Source organism: Schistocerca piceifrons, chromosome 1 (assembly GCF_021461385.2).
Source record: "Schistocerca piceifrons isolate TAMUIC-IGC-003096 chromosome 1, iqSchPice1.1, whole genome shotgun sequence".
In the NCBI taxonomy this organism is placed as follows: Eukaryota; Metazoa; Arthropoda; class Insecta; order Orthoptera; family Acrididae; genus Schistocerca; species Schistocerca piceifrons.
Window position 1 is genome coordinate 336,457,715 of NC_060138.1, and position 22,754 is coordinate 336,480,468.

Consider the following 22,754-nt stretch of genomic DNA (forward strand, 5'->3'; position numbering starts at 1 on the left):
TCGTTTATTTTTGCCTCTTTTGTGACGTGTTTCAAGAGAAACTTTATTTTTTTCAAATAACTAAGAAATTCTAGACTGCTGTTAGTTTTTGTGAGCAGAAACGGTTCCTATTTCATTTTAAAACATACGAGTACTCTAATACATGATTTAAACCAGTCCTTGAACCTGTCTGTTCTGCAAAACACTTTCTTTTTTAGAAAAACTGCATCAAAGTTATGTTTGCAGATTTGAAGCATGGCTCTTACTATGGATGTACGAGTTGTCATTAAGTTTTTTGTGTATATTTTCTTCGATTCTCTTTCGTAACAAGGGATAAACAAGTTGTATTTCTTCATAATTCTCGGAATGATTCAGGAAAAACAAAACAGGCATTTGCAGTCTTTTATTGCCTCATTTGATATGTATGTATCTCGAATGTAATTCATAATGTGTTTGCAGTTTAATCACATATCTTATGCTTTTGGTAAGATATGAAATCGATGTCCGCAACGCTTCTTAACCAGTCAAAATTTTGTTGAGTATAATACTTCATTCATTGATGTTGGATCAAAAATAAACAAATAAATAATAGTTCGTTGGAACCAATCTGTATACTGGGAACACATCTGCTTCTTATCATTCCCTTGCAGATTATTGTTACCCAATGCATTAAATGCTGTTCGTGATATTCCTTGTTCAAGTGTTCGCTCGCGTTAGTGAAGTATGCCATTGGCATTTTACGGCATTTCAACTATATTTTCTTCTCCGCAAGGCGAAAAGTTGGGAACTCTGATCTGTTTAACTAGCAAAGAACATCTAAATGTTTTTTTCTGGAGCTATGTACAGTACAGTGTAAGAATTTTATAAATTACTGTAAACATTTAAAGAATTGCGCTATTAGATCTGAATACTGTGTATCGATTTCGTTGCCTTATAATCAGTAGCATCTTTGGACTGATATGTACATCTTAGTTTTGTGTTGCTTGTCGTGTATTTGTTATGATTGAGAGTGTCACGAAACGAGATTAGGTTAAGAGGTTGTTGCTTACGTTTAGTAAATGAGATTCGTTACAAATGTCTTCAGAGAAAGTTGGTGAGGCGAAAGATACGGAGGATTCTAAACCAAATCCATTACCATCTGTGTTGAAAACCAAATCGAAGGATGCAGTTAATGAAGAAACGAATAAGAGTAAACGTGTGGTTTTCCAGGAAAAGCCTGTCATTATCAACAAAACTGTATCAAAGAATGGAGAGAACACAAAGAACGAGTCATCTGATTTTGATAAACAGAAAGAGAAGAAAGATCGTGTTCGTCCGCCGACGAAGGCAAGACTGAGTTACTTAAATTGTAGTAGTTTGTGCTATTTACTGGAACCATCACTGCTGTTAAGTTGAAGAACCCATGTCTATATGACACTCTTACAGGTTGTTGTTCGGAGGCTTCCACCAACGATGACGCTCGACGTGTTTGTTGACCTTGTTTCGCCTCTACCAGAGCATGATTTCATTTACTTTGTTCCTGCAGACATGAGTCTGGGCAGCAATGCATTTTCGAGGGTGTACATAAATTTCGTAAACATGGCAGATCTGCTTACCTTCCATGAGCAGTTCGACAATTATGTGTTTATGGATAACAAAGGTATGTATTACCACTGTTATGTGATATCTTTCGGAACTGTGTATACAAACGCCAACCTTTATACTTTCTGCAATTTTTATCAGCCAGCGAGTTCACATTTATCTCGAGGTTAAACAGGCCTTACATATATTACTGAGTTAAAATGTGATAATGGACGTCGCTGATATCTATCTTGTTTGCGGCGACACTGATCTGCGTCAAAGGAGGATGGTGGCTGAATCTCTTTCTGAAGTTTCACGTTTTGGTAACGAATTTATCGCCTTATCAACGTCTGTTTGGTGATGAGGAAAGTACTTATGGACTCTTTGGGGTGTTAATGGTCTGAATTGAAATAAGTGTCTTTTGCAGCGTGTAAGGTTCGTTTTGGGCACAGTAACACATTATACAAACTTGGCATATTATTACTTGCTTCAGCTTCATTTTATCAGTACTTGAGAATAATTTCCTTCGATGTCCAGAGAGATCATGCTTTGTTTTTACGGCCTCAGGTGTTAAATCTTGCCCAAGACCTTTGAAATGGAATAGTGTGTATTCTGTGAGGTATTTATATCTGACATACAGACTGCGAGAGTAGATCAGACTAAGAAATGCAGTGATGGTGATAAAAGAAACAAACAATTGGTTGAAATGAAGCTACGCAAAGCGACTGATATGGAAGGAAGGGTAAATAGGTCAAAGTGTGGAAAAACAAATGTGTAAACGAGAAAAAGCTGGGAGATTGAAGAGGACAGAAGAAAAGCATGTCAGCTAGTGGATCTTAAAAACTTAGATGAAAACATACTGTGGAATCAGTCACCCATGTGGAGAAGCAATATCAAATGTTGAAATTATTGTATTGCAGAATGTGCTGCACTTGTTTCGTGTAATTTTGTATATGAAACATGTCACCTCATTTGTAGCTCTCACTTGTGTGTGGCAGGTTTACCTGTGATGGGGCTGGAAAATGTAGTTCTGTAAAAGGAGTATGAATAAAGTTTTAGAGCAAGTGTAATCACAACACAATTTTTTTAAAGTTTTGTGATAGATTAAAAATGTTTGCCGGACCACGACTTGAGTCCAGTACCTTTGCTTGTTACAGGGAAGTGCTCTACTGGTTGAGTATTTCTTTGTTAAATGGAAAATTTCCGAGTTTGTGTCTCATTTCAGCAAAGAGTGTCAGCAAGTTTCAAATTAGAACATTTGGTTAATCGGTTCAAAGGCAACTGGAAAGCACTTCATTTAAGACCCAGGTGCCTGTAGGTTGGCAAATGGTATTGTTCATCTGGCTATGGTCTTTCTCTTTAACAGTTGTCCATGAGTAACAAGGCTGTTTGGGGTCCACACAAAATGTGTGCTGTGGAGCATGTTCTTGCTCAAATATGAGGTATTAACTGATGCAGGAGCCCAGAATAATTTTAGTTTTAGTGCAGTACTTGGGAGATTATTCTCCTGCTTATGCTTTTAGAATGATAATTTCCTACAGCCGTGTAGCTGTATTCGTGGATGTGTCCATACACAGAGCACAGGGATTCCACTGGTTGCTCTGTACCATCCCCCCCCCCCCCCCCCTCAATCATGCCCTTTGGTTGCCACCAGATTTCACTGCTTCGCTGTCGAATTATCCACGATCTTGAGGATGTTGGAGCAAAATATATTTTGTGTGTGTGTGTGTGTGCGCGTGCGTGCGCGCGCGCCAAATTCCTTGTCTGTTCTGACTCCCTGGGTGCCCTTCAGTCTCTGCAATGCTTGCATTCAGCCAATAAAGTAGTCCAGGGTATCCACGGTACCCTTCTCCAGTTAACAAACGCTAGGAAAGGGGTGTCTTTCTGCTGGATGCTAGGGCACATGGTTATTGCGGAGAACAAAAGAGCAGATGTAGCAATCAAGGAGGCAAGTTGTGATCCTCACTTAGCTCAGTCTGCATTTCCCCCTACAAGCTGTCATCTCACTGTTGTACAGAGTCATGCATCTGTGGGAAAAAGAGTGCATGGAACTTGGCTCAAGTGGCTCTGAGCACTATGGGACTTAACTTGTGAGGTCATCAGTCCTCTAGAACTACTTAAACCTAACTAACCTAAGGACATCACACACATCCATGCCCGAAGCAGGATTCGAACCTGCGACCGTAGCGGTCGCCCAGTTCCAGACCGTAGTGCCTAGAACCGCTTGGCCACTCCGGCCAGCTGCATGGAACTGACAGAAAATAAGCTGCATCTAGTATAGTCCACAATGCAGCTGTGGCGTACCTTCATTGAGTGAAGCAGATGGAATGATGTTTTCCTTACTTGTTTTTGCATAGGCCACAGCCCTACAATGCATATCTTTTTCCCCAGCCACAGGGCCCTCCAATGTGTGGTGCTTGTGGCGTACAGATCACAGGACGCCAAATATTACTAGACCATTTTATTTTTAGACCAGAAGGCGGTGGCAGATTTACCAACAAATCTGCCGTCTGTTTTATGTGACACTCAAACAAATGTGACTAAAGTTTTAAGATTTTGTGATGTGTCACACTTGTTTCCAGAAATTTTAAGATGATGTCCATAACATATTAACACAGGGTGACTGGCTCACCCTTGTTTTTTGTAAGTAGTCAGTGAGTCATATTTCCCTATGGTGCTATTTTATCTCTTTTCTCGCATTTCTTGTTTCACTTTGTTTCAGTGTCTTCAAGGTATTTTACAGACTGGCTCACCCTTGGTTATAGTATATTGTCAGCCAGTCACATTTCCCTATGCTGTTATTTTAGCTTCTTTGGCATTTTATTTGTGTTTTAATCCTCGGTATAACATCTTTAACCTTTTCTCCATTGTTTTATGGCGTTTTTTTGTTCTGCATTATTTGCTACCTTGAAGAGAGCTGAAAGCAGGAAGCTGTTGTCTGTGTCATGGGGAGAGTAGTAGTCAGGGTGGGTCACATTTCAAGATTCCCAGAAGAAAACATGTCACTCTTGAAATTTGTAAAAGCATTTGGGGGGGGGGAGGGGGGGGGGGGGAGAGCATGCAGCAAAAGTGGCAGGTGCTTATGCAATTCTGTTGAGTGCAGCAGAATACACCACTGAATACAAAACGAATGTTAAATAGCAACACATCGAGTGCAACTGGGCTGCAACCAGCATCAAGTTGTTTATGGTGACCCATACCAGAATGACACATTGGTGATGGGACAACCAACAATTGATTGGTCAGTTGCTTGTCTTTTCATTCAGTTAGTTTAATGAGTGAAATGAAACAACCAAATGAAAATAGTCTATGCGGCCATGTCAGGTATATGAATGTTTTCACTCACTCACCAGGTTTGAGTGATTTCATTCGACGCAGGACAACTGATTGATACGAGTCTGTTGGATGTGGCTATATGTTTTCAGTCAGTCTCCTTATTTGAGTGATTTTATTTACACACTTTTTCAGCCTTTTGGGTTATACATGAACCAAGACTAGGATTGACAAATCTTTTTCAAACAAATAAAGAATCTTATTTCAAGGAGATATAAATGAAAAAAATAAAGTATTTCCAAAAGTATGCATTTACTTACTTAAATACGAACTTTTATACTTGTGACATTAAATATCAATTTTGGTTTGTTTTAAAAGTTTAATATCCATTGCTGCACTGTAAATTTATGTATATATAAATGAACAATCACTTTTTAACACGTTTTTATCATCGACTTCTTGTCTGTTTGTTTGGTACAAATTTTGCAATTGGTTTTAAACTACTTCCCAATAAGCTAGACACTTGAAATTTTCAACACAACTCAGATCTGGATTACACTGCAATACTGGCTTGCTTTCAAGTGTAGTGTGTGGTGGAAGGTAATTTATTTTTTGGTCTGTCTGTCTGTGCAGTGCAAATTTTGCAACTGATTATGAATAAACTTCTCGGTAAGCTAAAGAATTGAAACTTTGAAATTTACCTCAGAACTGGAGGACAAAACGATATTAACTCACTCTATTTTCTTATGTGTGGCAGAGAGTATTTGGTGTACCACTGCCATTTCCTTGTTTTCCTGTTCCAGTCACAAATGTTTCACTGTTAAGAATGATTGCTGCTAAGCTTCTGTGTGAGCTCAATTCTCTCTAATGAGACATATGTTGCAGGAAGTAATATTTTGGTTTAATCGGTTAAAAAGAAACTGAAATAAATTGAAAATTACCAGATACGTCTGTTCTAACCTCATAAAAATTTTTGAAGTTAGTTGATAAATTTCACCCACACTAGACTAAAAATCGGAATATAACACATTTTTATATTGGACTAAAAAGTATTAAATAATCTCTCCCACCCCATACAAATTGCTAATGCTGTAAAAATAGTGTTGAAAATTTGTGCATGTGGGTTTTTAATAGCTATGGCAACAATTGTAAAACTAAAGCAGAAAACGTGAGATGCATGGGATAGATAATAGTAAGGAGTATGGAGAATAACTGTCATTCAGAAAAATCGCTGAACAGTTCATGTCATTTGAACTGCAGTAAAACTGTTAGTGACTTAGATGAACTATTCATGCATTGATTACCTATTGCATGTGTCTTTCATTTTAAATTTTACAAGTATTGTTATACCTATTAAAAATTCAAGAGCACAAATTTTAGGACTATCTGCATGGCATTAGGAGAGCAGGAGAAATTATTTAATATATTTTATCCATTTTAAAAATGTGGTATGTTATAAGGTTTTTATGTGAATATTTATTTTTTTTTTGTCTTCCCACTCATCCCTCTTTTTCAGTAAATGCTGAGATGACATGGACATAAACCACATATGGTACATTTTTTTTGATCAGTTGCATTTTAATCATATACTGCCACTTGTAAGAAATATTTTTTCACATAAAGTATTTGTCGTAATTCATTAAAATCCTTTGAATTTCTTTGATTGATATTGTTTCATAATATGAATTGCCTTTGCAGATATAGTATATTGCATGAATTTATCTTCAGGATCACATCTTACTTATTTGTAAGATTTCTTCCATTTATATACAGGGTTATTACAAATGATTGAAGCGATTTCACAGCTCTACAACAACTTTATTATTTGAGATATTTTTCACAGTGCTTTGCACACACATACAAAAACTCAAAAAGTTTTTTTAGGCATTCACAAATGTTCGATATGTGCCCCTTTAGTGATTCGGCAGACATCAAGCCGATAATGAAGTTCCTCCCACACTCGGCGCAGCATGTCCCCGTCAATGAGTTCGAAAGCATCGTTGATGCGAGCTCGCAGTTCTGGCATGTTTCTTGGTAGAGGAGGTTTAAACACTGAATCTTTCACATAACCCCACAGAAAGAAATTGCATGGGGTTAAGTCGGGAGAGCGTGGAGGCCATGACATGAATTGCTGATCATGATCTCCACCACGACCGATCCATCGGTTTTCCAATCTCCTGTTTAGGAAATGCCGAACATCATGATGGAAGTGCGGTGGACTTCCGCGGGCTATGCGTGAAACTTGCCTGCACGCATTCAACCGTTTCTTCGCTCACTGCAGGCCGACCCGTTGATTTCCCCTTACAGAGGCATCCAGAAGCTTTAAACTGCGCATACCATCGCCGAATGGAGTTAGCAGTTGGTGGATCTTTTTTGAACTTCATCCTGAAGTGTCATTGCACTGTTATGACTGACTGATGTGAGTGCATTTCAAGCACGACATATGCTTTTTCGGCTCCTGTCGCCATTTTGTCTCACTGCGCTCTCGAGCGCTCTGGCGGCAGAAACATGAAGTGCGGCTTCAGCCGAACAAAACTTTATGAGTTTTTCTACGTATCTGTAGTGTGTCGTGACCATATGTCAATGAATGGAGCTACAGTGAATTTATGAAATCGCTTCAATCATTTGTAATAGCCCTGTATATGACTGTCATTCGTAAGTACGTATGTTTATGTAATATTTAAGGCTTCTTTATTTTCATCAGGCTTTTGGTACGTCAGAATCACATGCAGTATTTTTTGTTCCCATGAAGTGGTACAAATGAATAAAATAGATTTATAAATTCCAAACTTTGCAGTTCTAATAACAATCGAAACACAATAATCTTTACGACGCTAGGCAAGGGTACCACTAAAGGTAGTCTTATATGTGTTTAAATGTATCTATGTAATAATGTTCATAAGTAGATAAGTTTTTCATGTTGTAAGTGTTTTTGTGTCATGTAAATGAGGCTTAAATGGGTACCTCACTCAGCATTCACCTAGACGAATGTGGAAAAACTGCATAAAAACCACGCTCAGGTTAGCTGGTGAAAGCAATTTGATGTAATGGGGAATCGAACTGAAATGGCTCTTGCCTTCCAATTCTGGCATACAGTGAGCAGTCCCACTTTTAAAATAATGCCGTAAAATTAATAAGTTGAATTACATCTTGTACCCATGTTCTAACAAACTTATTCAATGTTACTTTGAGCACACATATATTTCAGCTAAAGGGAAAAGTTATAATTTTGCAACATTATGAAAAGAGTAGTTGCTATTCGTCATATAACTGAGTTGCTGAGTCGAAGATAGTCACAACGAAATAACTGTCACACAGTAAGGTTTTGGCCAATAAGGCCTTTGTCAAACCCCCTCCCCCCAACACACCACACACACACACACACACACACACACACACACACACACACACACAGATGCAATTCACACAAACACGACCACAATCTCTGGCAGCTGAAGCCAGTGTACAAATAGCAGAGCGTGATGGGAGAGGCAACTGGGTGAGGGTAAGGCAGGGGCTGGAGCAGAGAGGGTGAGGGATAGCAGGGAAGTGCGGGAGATGGTAAAGTGCTACTGCAGTAGCACACAGGGCGAGGTGTAGAGAGGATAGGGCAGCTAGGTGCAGTTGGGAGGTTAGACGGAGGGCAGGGAGTGAGGGTCGGGGAGAGTGGAGGGGGGGGGGGGGGGCAGAAAAGGAGACAATTTAAAAGACTGCATGCGTTGGTGGAATAGAGGGCTGTGTAGCATTGAAACAGGAACAGGGAAGAATCTAGATGGGTAAGGACAATGGCTAACAAAGGTTGAAGCCAAGAGGGTTCCAGGAACATAGGATATACTTCAGGGAGAGTTCCTACATGCGCAGTTCGGAAAAGCTGGCGTTGGTGGGAAGGATCCAGATGGCAAAGACTGTGAATCAGTCATTGAAATCAAGAAAGTCCTGTTGGGCAGCATGCTTAGCAACAGGGTGGCCCAGTTGTTTTTTGACAATAGTTTCTCAGTGGCCACTCATGCAGACAGACAGCTTATTGGTTGTCATGCCCATGGAGAATGCAGCACATTGATTGCAGCTTAGCTTGTAGATCACATGACTGGTTTTACAGGTAGTGCTGCCCTTGATGGGATAGGTAATGTATGTGACCAGACCGAAGTATATGGCGGTGGGAGAATGTATGGGACACATCTTGCATCTAGGTTAATTACAGGGATATGAACCATGAGGCAAGGGATTAGGAGCAGGGGTTTAGTTGGGATGGATGAGGATAATGTATAGGTTCAGAGGGTGGTAGGAAGGATAGTGAGTAGGACATTTCTCATTTCAGTGCACAATAGGAGGTAGTTGAAACCCTGGCAGAGAATATATAAGGGGCATTCAAAAATAAATGAGCCGGAGTCTGGAGTGCGCAAACCGATGACAGGAGGGTAATATCGTGGCATGTGTAATGAGGTGTGGTTCCGACAAGAGTGTGGAAGTTCACAGCCCATTGCTAGACGGCACGCGTGGACACCACGTGACTATACAGAGCTAGCAACAGCATGCATAAATCATCCAACACTGCCAGTCGCATTGCAGTGACATGGAGACGTCAACAGAAGAGCAAAGAGGTGTTGTTCGTTTCCTGACAGCAAAAGGAATGTCGAATGTCGCAAGTGTACGGTGAACACTGCATGTCCCTTGCAAGGGTCAAGTCATGGCACAAGTGCTTCAGGGAAGGACGGGTGTCGTTAGCTGATGATGCACTGTCTGGAGCACCACACTGCATTACCGATGACATCATCTAGCTGGTGGATGCACTCATTACCTAGGACCACCGAATGACATTGAAAGCCATAACTGCTGTGGTCGGATTGAGCATTGGAGCTGTTCACACCATCATGAAGGAATAACTGTCCATGCGCGAAGTGTGTGCCCAGTGGGTGCCCCACAGTCTTCAACCACACCGGAAAGCATGTTGAATGGCCCACTGTCTTGCTCATCTGCAGCACTATGCTCGGGAAGGGAATGCGTTCCTGGCATGAGTGGTGGCTGGAGATGAGTCATAGTGTCATCACTTCCAACTAGAATCAAAACAGAGTCTCCAGTGGAAGCATCCAGGGTCAAAACTACCAAAAAAGATCCAAGGCCATCCACACGATTGTAGGAAAGGTTACTCTGATGTTCTTCTTTGACCGAGATGACCCCTTTCTGATTCACTTCCTGCAGCATGGGACCAGTGTTACTCGCAAACCTTGACCACCCTTTGCCAATCAATCAAATCGAAATGACCAGGCAATCTCACCTGTGGGGTCATTCTGCTCCACGACAATGCAAAGCTGTATACAGCCAACACATCCACAACACTCCTGCAGAAATTTAAATAGGAGGTTCTCAGCCACTCTCCATACAGTCCGTACTTTTCTCTTTGTGATTATGCCGTTTTTGGTCCCATTAAAATGGCTCTGAGGCACAAAAGATTCACCACGGACAATGACCTCCAGCTATACCTGTGGACATGTTTAACATCGCAGCCCTGGGAATTTTATGAAACAGCCATTCACCGTCTTGTGTCACAGTGGGGGCAAGTGTCTCAACAGCCAGGGTCAATACTTCTAACATACAGGTACTGGTTCCTGTTATTACGCCTCTGGCCCATTTCTTTTTGAACGCCACTTATATTTCAGTACATCCAGTCCTGTGTGGTCTGAGTCATGAAGGTAATACTCCTCTGTGACCAGGCTGTGGTACTTTGGGAGGTGGTTGTTACTGGAAAGATAAGGCATGGAAGATCTGTTTTTGTACAAGGTTGTGAGGGGGAGGTAATTACAGTGTTACAGTGAGTTTTGAGAGGGGCCGCTTGTCCCTGCAGATGTGATGGCCACAGGTGGTTAGGCTGTATGGCAGGAACTTCTTGTTATGGAATGGGTAGCAGCTGTCAAAGTGGACATATTGTTGGTGGTTGGTAGGTTTGATATGGACAGAGGTACTGATGTAGCCATGTTTGCGGTGGAGGTCAACATTGAGGAAGGTGGCTTGTTGGGTTGTGTGGGACCAGGTGAAGCGAATGGGAGAGAAGGTGTTGAGGTTCTGGAGAAATGTGGATAGGGTGACCTCACCCTCAATCCAGATAACAAAGATGTCATTAGTTAATCTGAACCAGGTGGGTTTAGGATTCTGGGTGTTTAGGAAGGTTTCCTCTAGATGAGCCATGAATAGATTGGCATAGGATAGTGCCATGCGGGTGCCCATACCTGTACCCCAGAATTGTTTGTAGGTTACACCTTCAAAGGAGAAGTAATTATGGGTGAGGATATAGTTGATAATGGCGACTAGGAAAGAGGTTGTTTGTTTGGAATCTGTTGGGTGTTGGGAAAGGTATTGTTCAATAGCGGTAAGGCCAGGGCATTAGGGACGTTTGTCTAAAGGGAGATGGCATCATTAGTGACGAGCTGGGCACCATATGACAAAGGAGCAGGTACTGAGGGGAGTCGGTGGAGGATAGGTTGCAGGTAATAGGCTGAAGGTGTTGGTATACAAGAGCAGAGTGTCTCTCAGTGGGGGCACAGTAGGTTGTCCTGGGTGGTTGGGTTTGTGGACTTTAGGAAGCCTGTTGAAGGTAGAAGTGCAGGGTAGTGGTAGGGGTGAGGAGCAAGATGGACTCCTGGAAGAGATTATTGGATGGGCCCAAGGATTTGAGGAGAGACTGCAGATCCTGCTGAATTTCTGGAACGGGATCACTGTGGTGCACTTTTTGGCGAATGAATTTGACAGCTGGTGAAGTCCTGCCAGATAATCCTTGTGGATCAAGACAACAGTGGTGGAGCCTTTGTCAGCATGTAGGATTATGAGGTTGGTATCAGTTTTTAGGTGGTGAATTGCAGTTCTTCCTGCCGATCTAATGTTAGTTTGCTTGTTGAAGAATTTGGGGAATGATGGTGAAGCAATGTTCAAGGTTAGAAATTCTGGAAATTTAACAGGGGGTGCTTTGGAGGCAGTGGGGATGGGTCATGGTTGAATGGAGGACTGAAATTAGTCAGGCAGGGTTCAGAATTGGTCTTGAATGTGATTGGTAGGGCTGATGGCGAAAAAGTGTTTCCACAGTAGGGACTGTGAGAAGTAGAAAAGGTCTTTAATAAGTCCTGTATGATTGAATTTTGGAGTGGGGCAAAAGGTGAGGCCTTTGGAAAGGACTGATATTTCTACAGGGATAAGGCTTTTGGAGGAAATGTTGATGACTGTGTTTTTGGTCTGTTTGGGTTCTTGATTCTGTATGGTGGTGGGAGTGTTGGAGGATGGAATAAATGTAGTACGTCTGCGAGACAGTGTTTGTCAACTATGTGGGGGAGGTTTGGAGGTTATTGTAGAGGCGGTAGACAGTGGTAGTCCAAGGTGGGAGCAGGAAGTGAGCAGGATGGAGAGTTTCTTTGAGGTGATGTTGTGCATGCTGCTCTAGTTCCTGGAGGGCAAGAGTTTCAATGTGTGTAATTAGATCAAAGTCATTGGGATTTCATAGCACAATAATGTTGCAGGTGGAGAGAAAGTATTGCAAGGAGGTTTGGGCTTGATTGATGTGGTTTTGCAGGACTGTGTTGGTGAGGGCTAAGTTTTTATGGAATCTGAGCAGATGGAGGTCATTGTGGAAGGAAGGAGATAGGTAATTTTATGGTAAGGCCATTTTGAGGGGGGGGAATTCCATGAACCAAGCAACAACGCAGGAACAGTATGTGGGACTGTGTTCTGGCTACGGATAAAGAAATGTTTCTGTATTGATGCAGATAGAAGGAGCAAGGATCCATGGTGATGGAAAAAACGCGAAAAAATATGTAAATAACGGTAAAATTATGTCTGAAAAAATTCTCAAACACCCAAATGTGTGAGAAAAATCACGAAAAGGATGGAAAGAGGAAACAAGAACAAATCTGACAGAGTACATCAATAGCAAAAGATGTGAAGTCACAAAGAGATTAAAGAAAAAATATAATTAAAAAAAGTTACTGTGTGTTGCAGGTCTGTGGGTGGATAAGTGTGAAGAAGGGGACAGCATATGTGACTGGATTAGGTGAAATTAGTAGGTGCAAACTGGAATACAGAGGTGAAGGGGACAGGTTGGGGTGGGGTTGGTAGGATGTGATAGGGGATCGTGTGGCACAGGAAAGGTGTTTGAAAATATGGAAGAGTGACACAGGGAGGGAGATCAATTTCAAGGTAAAGGATTAATGATATCAGCGGAAGTAATGTGGGATATAAGATGCTGCATCGTCAGTCTGCTGTTGTCCACGGCTGAGACGGTTGTTACAGTGTGGCTTGTAGGTTGTATGTGCAGACAAGAGAAACACAGGAACGAAGAGAAAGAAGGACGAACATTGGTTATACTAGTTCATTAGAAAATACTAACAGAGGAAAACAGCACTGGTTTAGGATGGAAGAAAAGCTGTCAGGCAAAATCAGGCAGTGGAAAATCCAGGATGGAATGTGACAATATTGTGAAAATGATAGTTGCTACTCACCATACAGCTAAGATGCTGAGTTGCAGGTGGCACAACAAAAAGACTGTCACACAACAGAATAAGCTTTCAGCCAACAATGCCTTTTTCAAAGCAGACGAAACACACACTCATGCAAATGAACACACATGCACACGACCACGGTCTCTGGCAACTGAAGCCACCTTAGAAAACTCTCCACTCTGCTCACTTCCTACTCCCGCCTTGGACTGCCACATTCCACTGTTTCTACAACCACCTCCAAACCTCCCCCACATCCCCTCACAACTGACAAACACTGTCTGGCAGACCTATTACCTTTAACTCACCCTCCAATACTCCCACCCAACACCACAGAGAATCCAGAACCTAAGCAGACCTGGAACACAGTCACAAACATTTCCTCCAAACGCCTCATCCCTGTAGAAATATCAGTCCTTTCCAAGGGCCTCACCTTTTGTCCCATTACCAAATTCAACATGCAGGACTTCTTAAAGATTTTCTCTCCTTCCCCAGGTCCATACAGTGGAAACACTTTTTCGCCACCAAACCTACCAGTCAGATTCAACCAAAGATCAATGTTGAAGCTTGCCTGTCTCAGTTCAGTTCTCTATCCAGCCGTGACCTACCCCCACCGCCCCCAAATCACACCCCTGTCAACTTTCCAGACTTTCTTAACCTAGAACCTTGCATCACCGTCATTCCCCAAATCCCTCAACATGCAAACTAACATTAGATCCACAGAAAAAAAAAACTGCAATCCATCATCTAAAAACTGATCCCAAACTTACAATCCTACCTGCTGACAGAGGCTCCACCACTGTTGTCTTGAACCACAAAAAGATTATGTGGCAGGAGGACTGCACTCCCACCCCCTTTGCCAGGGGCTCACGGTTCTTTTGTGAATCGAATGCGGTGCACATGGGTCCCCGAGCTATTGCAGACAATTTTTCCTTCCCTGGCTGCATTTCCTTCACCCTGCCCTCCCTCCTTCCCTGTTGCTTCCTCCTTCCCCTCTCTCGGTGTTCTGATTTATATCAACCTGGCTATCCACCTGGTTCCCTGTATTGCTTGCAGTTATGTTCCTTCTGTCTGTTCTTTCATCCTTTTTGGTGTTTAGGTCTCTGCTTGAGGTTTGATCTCGACTTCTAAACTTTCTGTTTTTAGTTTGAGCCATTTGGGGAAGCACTCCCTCCCTAGCATCTACGGTGTGGATTCCTCTCCCCCCTTCCTTTTCCTCTCCATTCCCCACTGTACCCCCCTTCCACGCTGCCAGATCACCAGCATGAGGAGCCAGTCCAAGTGGTGGGGCTGTTACGTGCCCATCTGGCTGAGTCCCCTGGCAACACAGGGATCACACTACTGACATCTAAACTGTTCCCTCCCATGTATGCTAAGGAGTGGTTGCTTGTCTTCTTGGAGCATTGGAACTCCCGGAAACAGCCGCCGTGCCAGACGTCCCTTGCTGTGGCTGGATGGCACCCATGGGGAGAGCCCCAGATCGGATTGGGTGGTATCTGGGAAGATGCTTGGCACATGAAGCATATCAAGCTACAATGATCTGGCCGTTCTCAAATGGCCGTCTCTTCAAATGGTGTAGGATCCTTGAATGCTGTTTCGTATGACCCAGCAGCCTTCCCTTCCCTGGCTACACCTTGGAAGGAGGACCAGGCTGACCATCTTGGGATGAAACACTTTCCCTGCTACCTTGTCTGTACTACGACTGATAGGGGCAAAGCCACTGCCAAAAAGCCATTGTTTTTTGTGGAGAATATCAAGGAAAAGTTTGGTGAAGTGGAGTCTCTGAGTAAGATGCGGTAGGACCCCCCTGTTGATCAAAGTTGCTTCTGCCACCCAGTCCGCAGTTCTTCATGCCTGTGATAACCTTGGCAATTTCCTGGTGTCTGTTTCCTCACCAGTCTCTGAATATCATTCAGGGAGCGATTTTTCATGGGGGCCTCATCCTGCAAACTGATGACAAACCGGAGCTAACCTGGAACGACACAGTGTTCATTTTGTTCAACATGTACAGAAGGGTCGCAAAGACAGTGCCCCCCCCCCCCCCCCCCCCCCCCCCCCAATACCGGCACCTTCGCTCTGGCTTTCGAGGGGGATACCCTCCCAGAGGAGGTCAAGGTTATGTGCTACATATGTGACGTAAGCCGCATGTCCCACCACCCATGTGGTGCTTTCGGTGTTTGCATTTTGGGCATATGTCTTCCTGCTGTATGGTGGGCCCTCTGTGTTGTGACTGTGGACACCCACTCCATGAGGGAAGCCCTTGTGTTCTGCCGCCTGTGTGTGTCAGTTGTTAGGACCGACACTCCCCTCGCTCGCCGGATTGTCCGGCTTACAAGAGAAAAAAGGAGATCCAAGAATACAAGTTCCTGGATAGCCTGTCTTATGCTGAGGCTCGCCAAAAATATGAGAGACTCCATCCAGAGTCACTATTGTCAACTTTTGCCCCCTTGTACCTCTTCCTTACCCTAGCCCTGTACCCCTCTGCCCATCCCCTCCCCTGCAGTTTCCACAACCTCTCATCTGGGAGCCACTCTCCCTCCCCAGCCGAAGAAGTGCCCCCCTTCTTCGTCACGGGCTGGCATTCGGGCTCCTCTCTCAAGCAAGCAGCCTCCTACCACCTCTCGGCCACAAGAGACCCAATCTGTGCGTCCCAAAGATTGTCTGTTCTCTTTCGGTTCTGGATCTTGCAGATGCCTGTACTCCCTCCATGCTCTGTCCCCTTCTACCTCTGAAAGATAAGAAGAAGAAACATAAGTTCTAAGGCAATGCCTGCCCCTCCCCGGTGTCCCTGGAGGTGCCATCTTCCCCATCGCAACCTGAGTCTGACATCTTATTTGTGGATGTCACCCCATCCTTGTTGGTGACTACTACTGACTGAGTGACATGACTTTTTCTCGGCTTCTTTATGTCTAATGTGGACTCTTGCCATACGATCATCCTGTGGAATTGCGACGGATACTATCATCAACTACCAGAAATACAACATCTTGTCTCCTCCTATTCTGTGTTCTGTCTTGCTCTTCAAGAAATGCTCTTCTGTGATGACCACTCTCCAGCATTTGTGGTTATTGGGCATTCCGTCAGAACCATGCTGGCCCCGAGGTAGCAACTGGTGGGGTGTGCACTTTGGTTCGCTCTGATGTCATTAGGGACTGGATCCAACTATGTACCATCTTGGAAGCAATAGCAGTTAGAGTGCAAACAACTCTGGCAATCACCATTTGCAATGTCTACCTCCCTCCAGGTAGGCAGGTTCCTCACGTTAAACTATTTACCTTAATCCAGCGACTCCCACTCCCATTTCTCCTCCTTTTGGACTTCAATGCCCTTCTCCCACTGTGGAGGAGTGCCACTTCAATGGGTAGGGGTCTCCTGATTGACCAACTTATTTCAGACCTCGATTTGTCTCTCCTCAATGTTGTTTCCCTTACTCATTTCAGTGCTGCTCATGGCACCTTTACTGCTATTGATCTCACGATCTCCTCCCTTGCTCTTGTTGCTTCCTTACCTTGGTCATCCCATGATGACCTTTGTGACAGTGACCACTTTCTGGTGATTCTATCATTCCCCTGCTGCCATCAGGCAGACAGGCCCCCACATTGTGCATTCTGCAGGCCAGTTGGCCTTTATATACATCTGCTGTGCACTTCGACACCTCCCTCTCGAATTTCATTGATGTCATCGTGCAAGGCATCTCTGCCACTTTCTTCATCCCGCTGGCACTGCTGTCCCCCTATCCACAGGGGTCTCTCGTCATCGACCAGTACCGTAGTGGACCAAGTATGTAGCAGTTGCTGTCCAGGACCAGTGACGGGCACTGTAACGATTTAAGAGATGCCCTTAACAGACCAGCCTCCTTGCCTTTAAGCGTCTCCATGCTAAGGCTCGTTACCTTATTATGCAGAGTAAAAAGGAATGCTGGGAGCACTATGTTTTTTCTGTGGGAACATTTGCCTTTTAATCACAGGTTTGGTCAAAGCTCTGTAGCCTTCTGGGCCACCAGTGAAAGTCAACTGTCCAGGATCTTAACCTCCAAGGCTCTCTGTCCACTGATCCATTGGTCCTTGCAGAACACCTAGCAACACACTATGCAGTAGCATCAGCGTCCTCTTCCTACCTTTCTCTGGCAGAAACGCCAAATTGGACAGAACTCCTCTGTTTCCGGCCGCACCCCGCTGAGCCCTATAATGAACCCTTCGTTGAATGGGAATTCTTGCAGGCTCATACAAGACATGGCCCCACACCCAGATTCCATCAACAACCATATGATCCAACACTTGGACATTCCCCAGAGGCAACATCTCCTCAAGGTCTTGAACCGCATTTGGCTCACAGTTGCTTTCCTGTCACAATGGCAAGACAGTGTAGTTACTCCCATCTTTAAGCCTTGGAAGAACCCAACATCTCTCGACAGCCACCACCTGATCAGCCTGACGAATGTACTTCGTAAACTGCTCAAGAGAATGGTTAGCTTCAGTTTATGTTGGGTACTCCAATCTTGGGGCCTTTTGTCCCCATATCATTGTGACTTCGGGCAGGACGACCTCCAACTGACCATTTACTCAAATTGGAAATAGCCATCCAACAGGCTTTTACTCACCGCCGGCACCTTTTCATGGTCTTCTTTAACCCGCATTCGGCATTTAACATGGCTTGGTGTTATCAAATTTTAATTACCCACCATGACTGGGGCGTCTGTGCCCCCCTTCCAATTTTTATCCAAGGGTTTTTATCGCACCAGCTCTTCCGGGTTCAATTTGGCACTTCACTCAGTGCGCCTCGGATTCAGGAGAACAGTATCCCACAGGGTTCTGTGCTAAGTGTCACACTCTTCCTCATAGCCATCAGCGGGCTTGTCACCTCTGTTGGGCCTGTGGTTAGCCCGGTGTTGTACATTGAAGATTTTGCATCTGGTGCAGCTCCCACTCAGTAGCATCTGTTGAGTGCCGGCTCCAAGGTGCCATCCGATGGGCCTCTGCATGGGCCATCTCCCGTGGCTTCCAGTTTTCTCCCTCTAAAATGCAGTTTATACATTTTTGTCGGTGGCTCACAGTACTCCCCAATCTAGAACTTTATTTAGGTGACCTGCTCCTCGATGTTGTAGCACAGTCCCATTTCTTGGGCCGTATTCCTGATAAAAAGTTAGCAGGGCTGCCCATATTTGCCACTTGAAGACTACATGCACAGCGGAAGCTTAATGCTCTCCCCTTCCGGGCCCACACATCTTCGGATGGAGACCATACCACTCTTCTCCATCTTTACCATACTCTGGTCTTGTTCAGACTAGAGTATGGTAGTCAGGTTTATGGCTCAGCAGCTCGTTCCACTTTGCAACTACTTGACCCTGTTCACTGTTGTGGGGTGCATCTGGTTTTTGGTGCCTTTCCCACTAGTCCCATTGACAGTCTCCTCACAGAAGTGGAGATTCCCCCTCTACAAATATGACGGAGCCAACTCCTGGTATCTTATGCAGTCGCCATTTGCCAATTCCCTGGCCATTCCATGTACCCTGTCCTCTTCACAAACGAGGGATGTCTCCTTCTCACAACCGCCCGTTGGTGGGCATGCGTCTCACATCCTCTCATTGGGATATCCATCTCCACTCACAGGAATGCATCCCGTGTATTTCCTTGCATACACCACCTTGGATGGTGTCTGTATCATGGATTAGGACCGACCTTTTCCAGGTCCTAAAGTCTCCATCGTCCCTATGATTTGTAGCGTTTTCTATGTGCCATCCTTGCTGAGTTCCAGGGTGCTACCATCTTCTACCCTGCTGGTTCCTGGACAATTGATAATGTGGGATATGCTTTCATGTCTCCTACTGGCTTAGAACACCATTTATTGCTGGAATCATGTAGTGTGTTCACAGCAGAGCTTCTAGCCATTCATAGAGCCCTCCATTTTGTTTTTCAGGCCTCCCTCCACAGTGTTTTAATTTTTCAGACTCAGTGAGCAGCCTCCAGGCTATCAATCAATGGTCTCTGCTATCTGTGACCTTCTCTCTGCCCTTGACCTTGCTGGCTGCTCATTTGTCTTTCTCTGGGTCCCAGTCATGTGGGCATCCCAGGGAATGAACAGGCTGACCACCTGGCTACAGCAACAGATACTTAATCCCTATTCCCTTTCATGATTCTGGCTGTGGATACGCAGATCTATGTCAAATCTCTCTTTGTCCAAGGGAGTGGAATGACATCTGGTGCACTACGGCTCATAGTAATAAACTCTGCACAATCAAGGAGTTTACTGCAGTTAGGTGTTCTTCCTTCTGCTCCTCTCACAAGGAGTCCACTGTTTTATGCCGTCTACGCATTGGTCATACCAGACTTTCCCATTGTTTCCTCCTGTTAACAAATCAAACCCATAGTGTGTTTGTGGAGCCAGACTGGCAGTATCCCTTGTATTGGTGGAATGTCCCCTGCTTTTAGCCTTTAGTGCTAAGTATAGTCTTCCCAATTCCTTAATTTTAATATCAGCAGACAATTGATGGATGGTTGAACTTGTCCTCGATTTCCTCTGTGGAAGTGGTTTTTATTCTGAGATATAAGATTTTGTTTTACTCCTGGAGCAGAGGAAGGGTGATTTTGGTTACAATCTCTCTTCATGTCTTCTCAGTCTGGGACCCCACAACTACTCCCCCATGGAAGGACAGCCCCTTTTTTCGAGTTTTTAGGTTCAGTCTCAGCTTTTATGCCTTTTATTGTGTGTGTTTTAACTTAATTATTTTATAATTTGACTACCTGATTGGATCCGTCCACTTTTAGCAGACTCTCTTTCTTCTGTGAGTAAACTCAGAATCGTGGGACTGTGCCCTCACCATTTGGTCTCATAAACCCTCTCAATTAATCAATCAGTCATCAGTCAATCAATCAATGTATAAATCAAGGACTCCACCAACTTCAGATTCATCCACCTACAAACTGTGCCACAGTGACCCCATTCCAGAAATCCAGCAGGACCTCCAGTCTCTCCTCAAATCCCCCCCCCCCCCCTCCTCCCTGCAGGTCCAGGGGTAAGAATAGGCTCGAGGTGTTCCTGCCTGTCGTAAGAGGCAACTAAAAGGAGTCTCACACATTTCGGCATTTATGTGATAGTCCCTTGTAGGGTTTGACCTCCATTCTTCAAAATTTTTCCGACAAGCGCGCCAATTGGGGAAGGACCTCTTACGTGGTGCATCATGTCCATTGTGCCGTGAGATCTGTAGCCCGCTTTCTCATCTTTTCATTGCAGTCCCGCTCATTCTCCATCTCTTGGGCGAGGACACCTTCCTGGGTGCGTTTTCCACCTTGCACTATGCAGTGTCGCTTTCTGCGCCGATGATGACCAAGGACTAGTTTGCACCTGATATCCAGCACAGTAGCCAGTCCATTGTGGTGGGGCCGCCATGTACCCTGTTGGTTATAGCCCCCTGACAACACAGGGATCGCTCTGCTGATGCCTGTGCCGTTAACTCCCCATGTATGCCAAAGAGTAGATGCCTGTCACCCTGGGGCATTCCCTTCCCAGGTTTCTGCTAGTGGGAAAGAAGACACCCGCCATTGGCTGAAGAGCCCAAAAGCAGCTGGTTGTAGGACTTCACACTCACCCTCAGTCCCGGAGACTGAATCAGTGAAATCCTCCCAGCCCGGGAAACCCAAGGAGCAGCGAGAAAAATCCAAAAAAAAAGTCCCCAAGACCAAGAGAATTGCAGTGGCACCCACACCAACACTACCTACAAGCTCAGCATCTGTGAACGAGGTAGAGCTTCTGGCATCCGCTGAGGACCTAGATCTCGCTGGACCCTTAGACACAATGGATATAGACTGCTCAGGCGACTGGCGTAAACTGCCCCATTGAATGTTCCATGCCTTCCCATTCTCACGATGATGTCATCCTTCAGTGGAATTGCGGCGCTTTTTTCCACCGCCTGTCTGAGCTACTGCAGCTGTTAAGATTTACACCTACTTTCTGCATTGCCCTCCGGGAAACCTGGTTCCCGACAATGCGTACCCCTGCCCTCCGTGGCTATAAGGCATACTACAGGAACCGTAGTGACTATAATCGAGTGTCAGGTGGAGTTTGCGTTTATGTCTTAAATTCAATCTGTAGTGAAACTGTGCCCCTTCAAACCCCTCTTGAAGCTGTGGCTGTCAGAATAAGGATGACCCAGGAAATAACTGTCTGCAATGTATATCTTCCTCCAGATGGTGCAGTTTTCCTGAATGTATTAACTGCACTGATGGACCAACTCCCTAAATCTTTCCTACTTTTGGGAGACTTTAACGCCCATAACCCCTTGTGGGGTGGCACCGTGCTTACTGGCCGAGGCAGAAATGTCGAAAATTCACTGTCACAATTCAACTTCTGCCTCTTAAATACTGGGGCCACCACACATTTCAGTGTGGCTCATGGTAGTTACTCAGCCATTGATTTATCAGTTTGCAGCCCAGGACTTCTCCCATATATCCACTGGAGAGCCCATGATGACCTGTGTGGTAGTGACCACTTCCCCACATTCCTGTCACAGCCCTAGCATCAGGCTGACAGCCGCATGCCCAGATGGGCTTTAAACGAGGCGGACTGGGAAACTTCCACCTCTGCTGTCACCATTGAATCTCTCCCACACGGTAACATCGATGTAATGGTTGAGCAGGTGGCTACAACAATCGTTTCTGTGGCAGAAAACACAATCCCTTGCTCTTTAGGGTGGCCCCAGCGAAAGGCAATACCTTGGTGGTTGCCGTAAGTCACTGTAGCATTCAAGGGGATGTCAGCGAGCTCTACAGTGGCATAAGTGGCACCCTTCCCTGGAGCACCTCATAGCCTTTAAACGGCTCCGTGCCTGTGTTCGCCAACTTATCATACAACAGAAGCAGGAGTGTTGGGGAAGATATGTCTCAACCATTGGGTGCCATACGTCACCTTCCAAAGTCTGGACAAAGATCAAACGTGTTTTCGGGTACCAGAACCCAACAGGTGTTCCCGGTGTTAACATAAAAATGGTGTATTATCAACTGACGCAAACGCTATTGTCGAGCACTTTGCTCTAGCCCCTGCGTCGGAGAATTACCCAACCAGCCTTTCGCACTCTCAAACAGCGTCTGGAAGGGAAAGTCCTCTCGTTCACTACATGCCACAGTGAATCCTATAGTGCTCCATTTACAGAGTGGGAGCTCCTCAGTGCCCTTGCACATTGCCCCAACACAGCTCCTAGGCCAGATCGGATCCACAGTCAGATGATCAAACATCTCTCATCTGATTACAAGCGACATCTCGTCATCTTCAACCGGATTTGGTGCGATGGCGTCTTTCCATTTTAAAGGCAGGAGAGCACCATCATTCTGGTGTTCAAACCTGGTAAAAACCCGCTTGATGTGGATAGCTATTGGCCCATCAGCCTCACCAACATTCCTTATAAGTTGCTGGAACATATGGTGTATCGGCGCCTGGGTTGGGTGCTTGAGTCACGTGACCTACTGGCTCAAT

General features: G+C 44.7%; 1 protein-coding gene across 2 annotated transcripts in view; it reads left to right on the forward strand.

Moving 5' to 3' along the window:
* Positions 1–952: 952 nt before the first annotated feature.
* The window catches only part of LOC124783505 (protein starmaker), a 91,280-nt gene continuing 69,478 nt past the window's right edge, over positions 953–22,754 (forward strand). For both annotated transcript variants that reach the window (XM_047254027.1, XM_047254028.1), the window contains exons 1-2: positions 953–1,305; positions 1,405–1,618. In XM_047254027.1, coding sequence (XP_047109983.1) covers positions 1,054–1,305; positions 1,405–1,618 — 466 coding nt within the window. In that variant the 5' untranslated portion in view covers positions 953–1,053. The remainder of the gene's footprint in view (positions 1,306–1,404; positions 1,619–22,754) is intronic.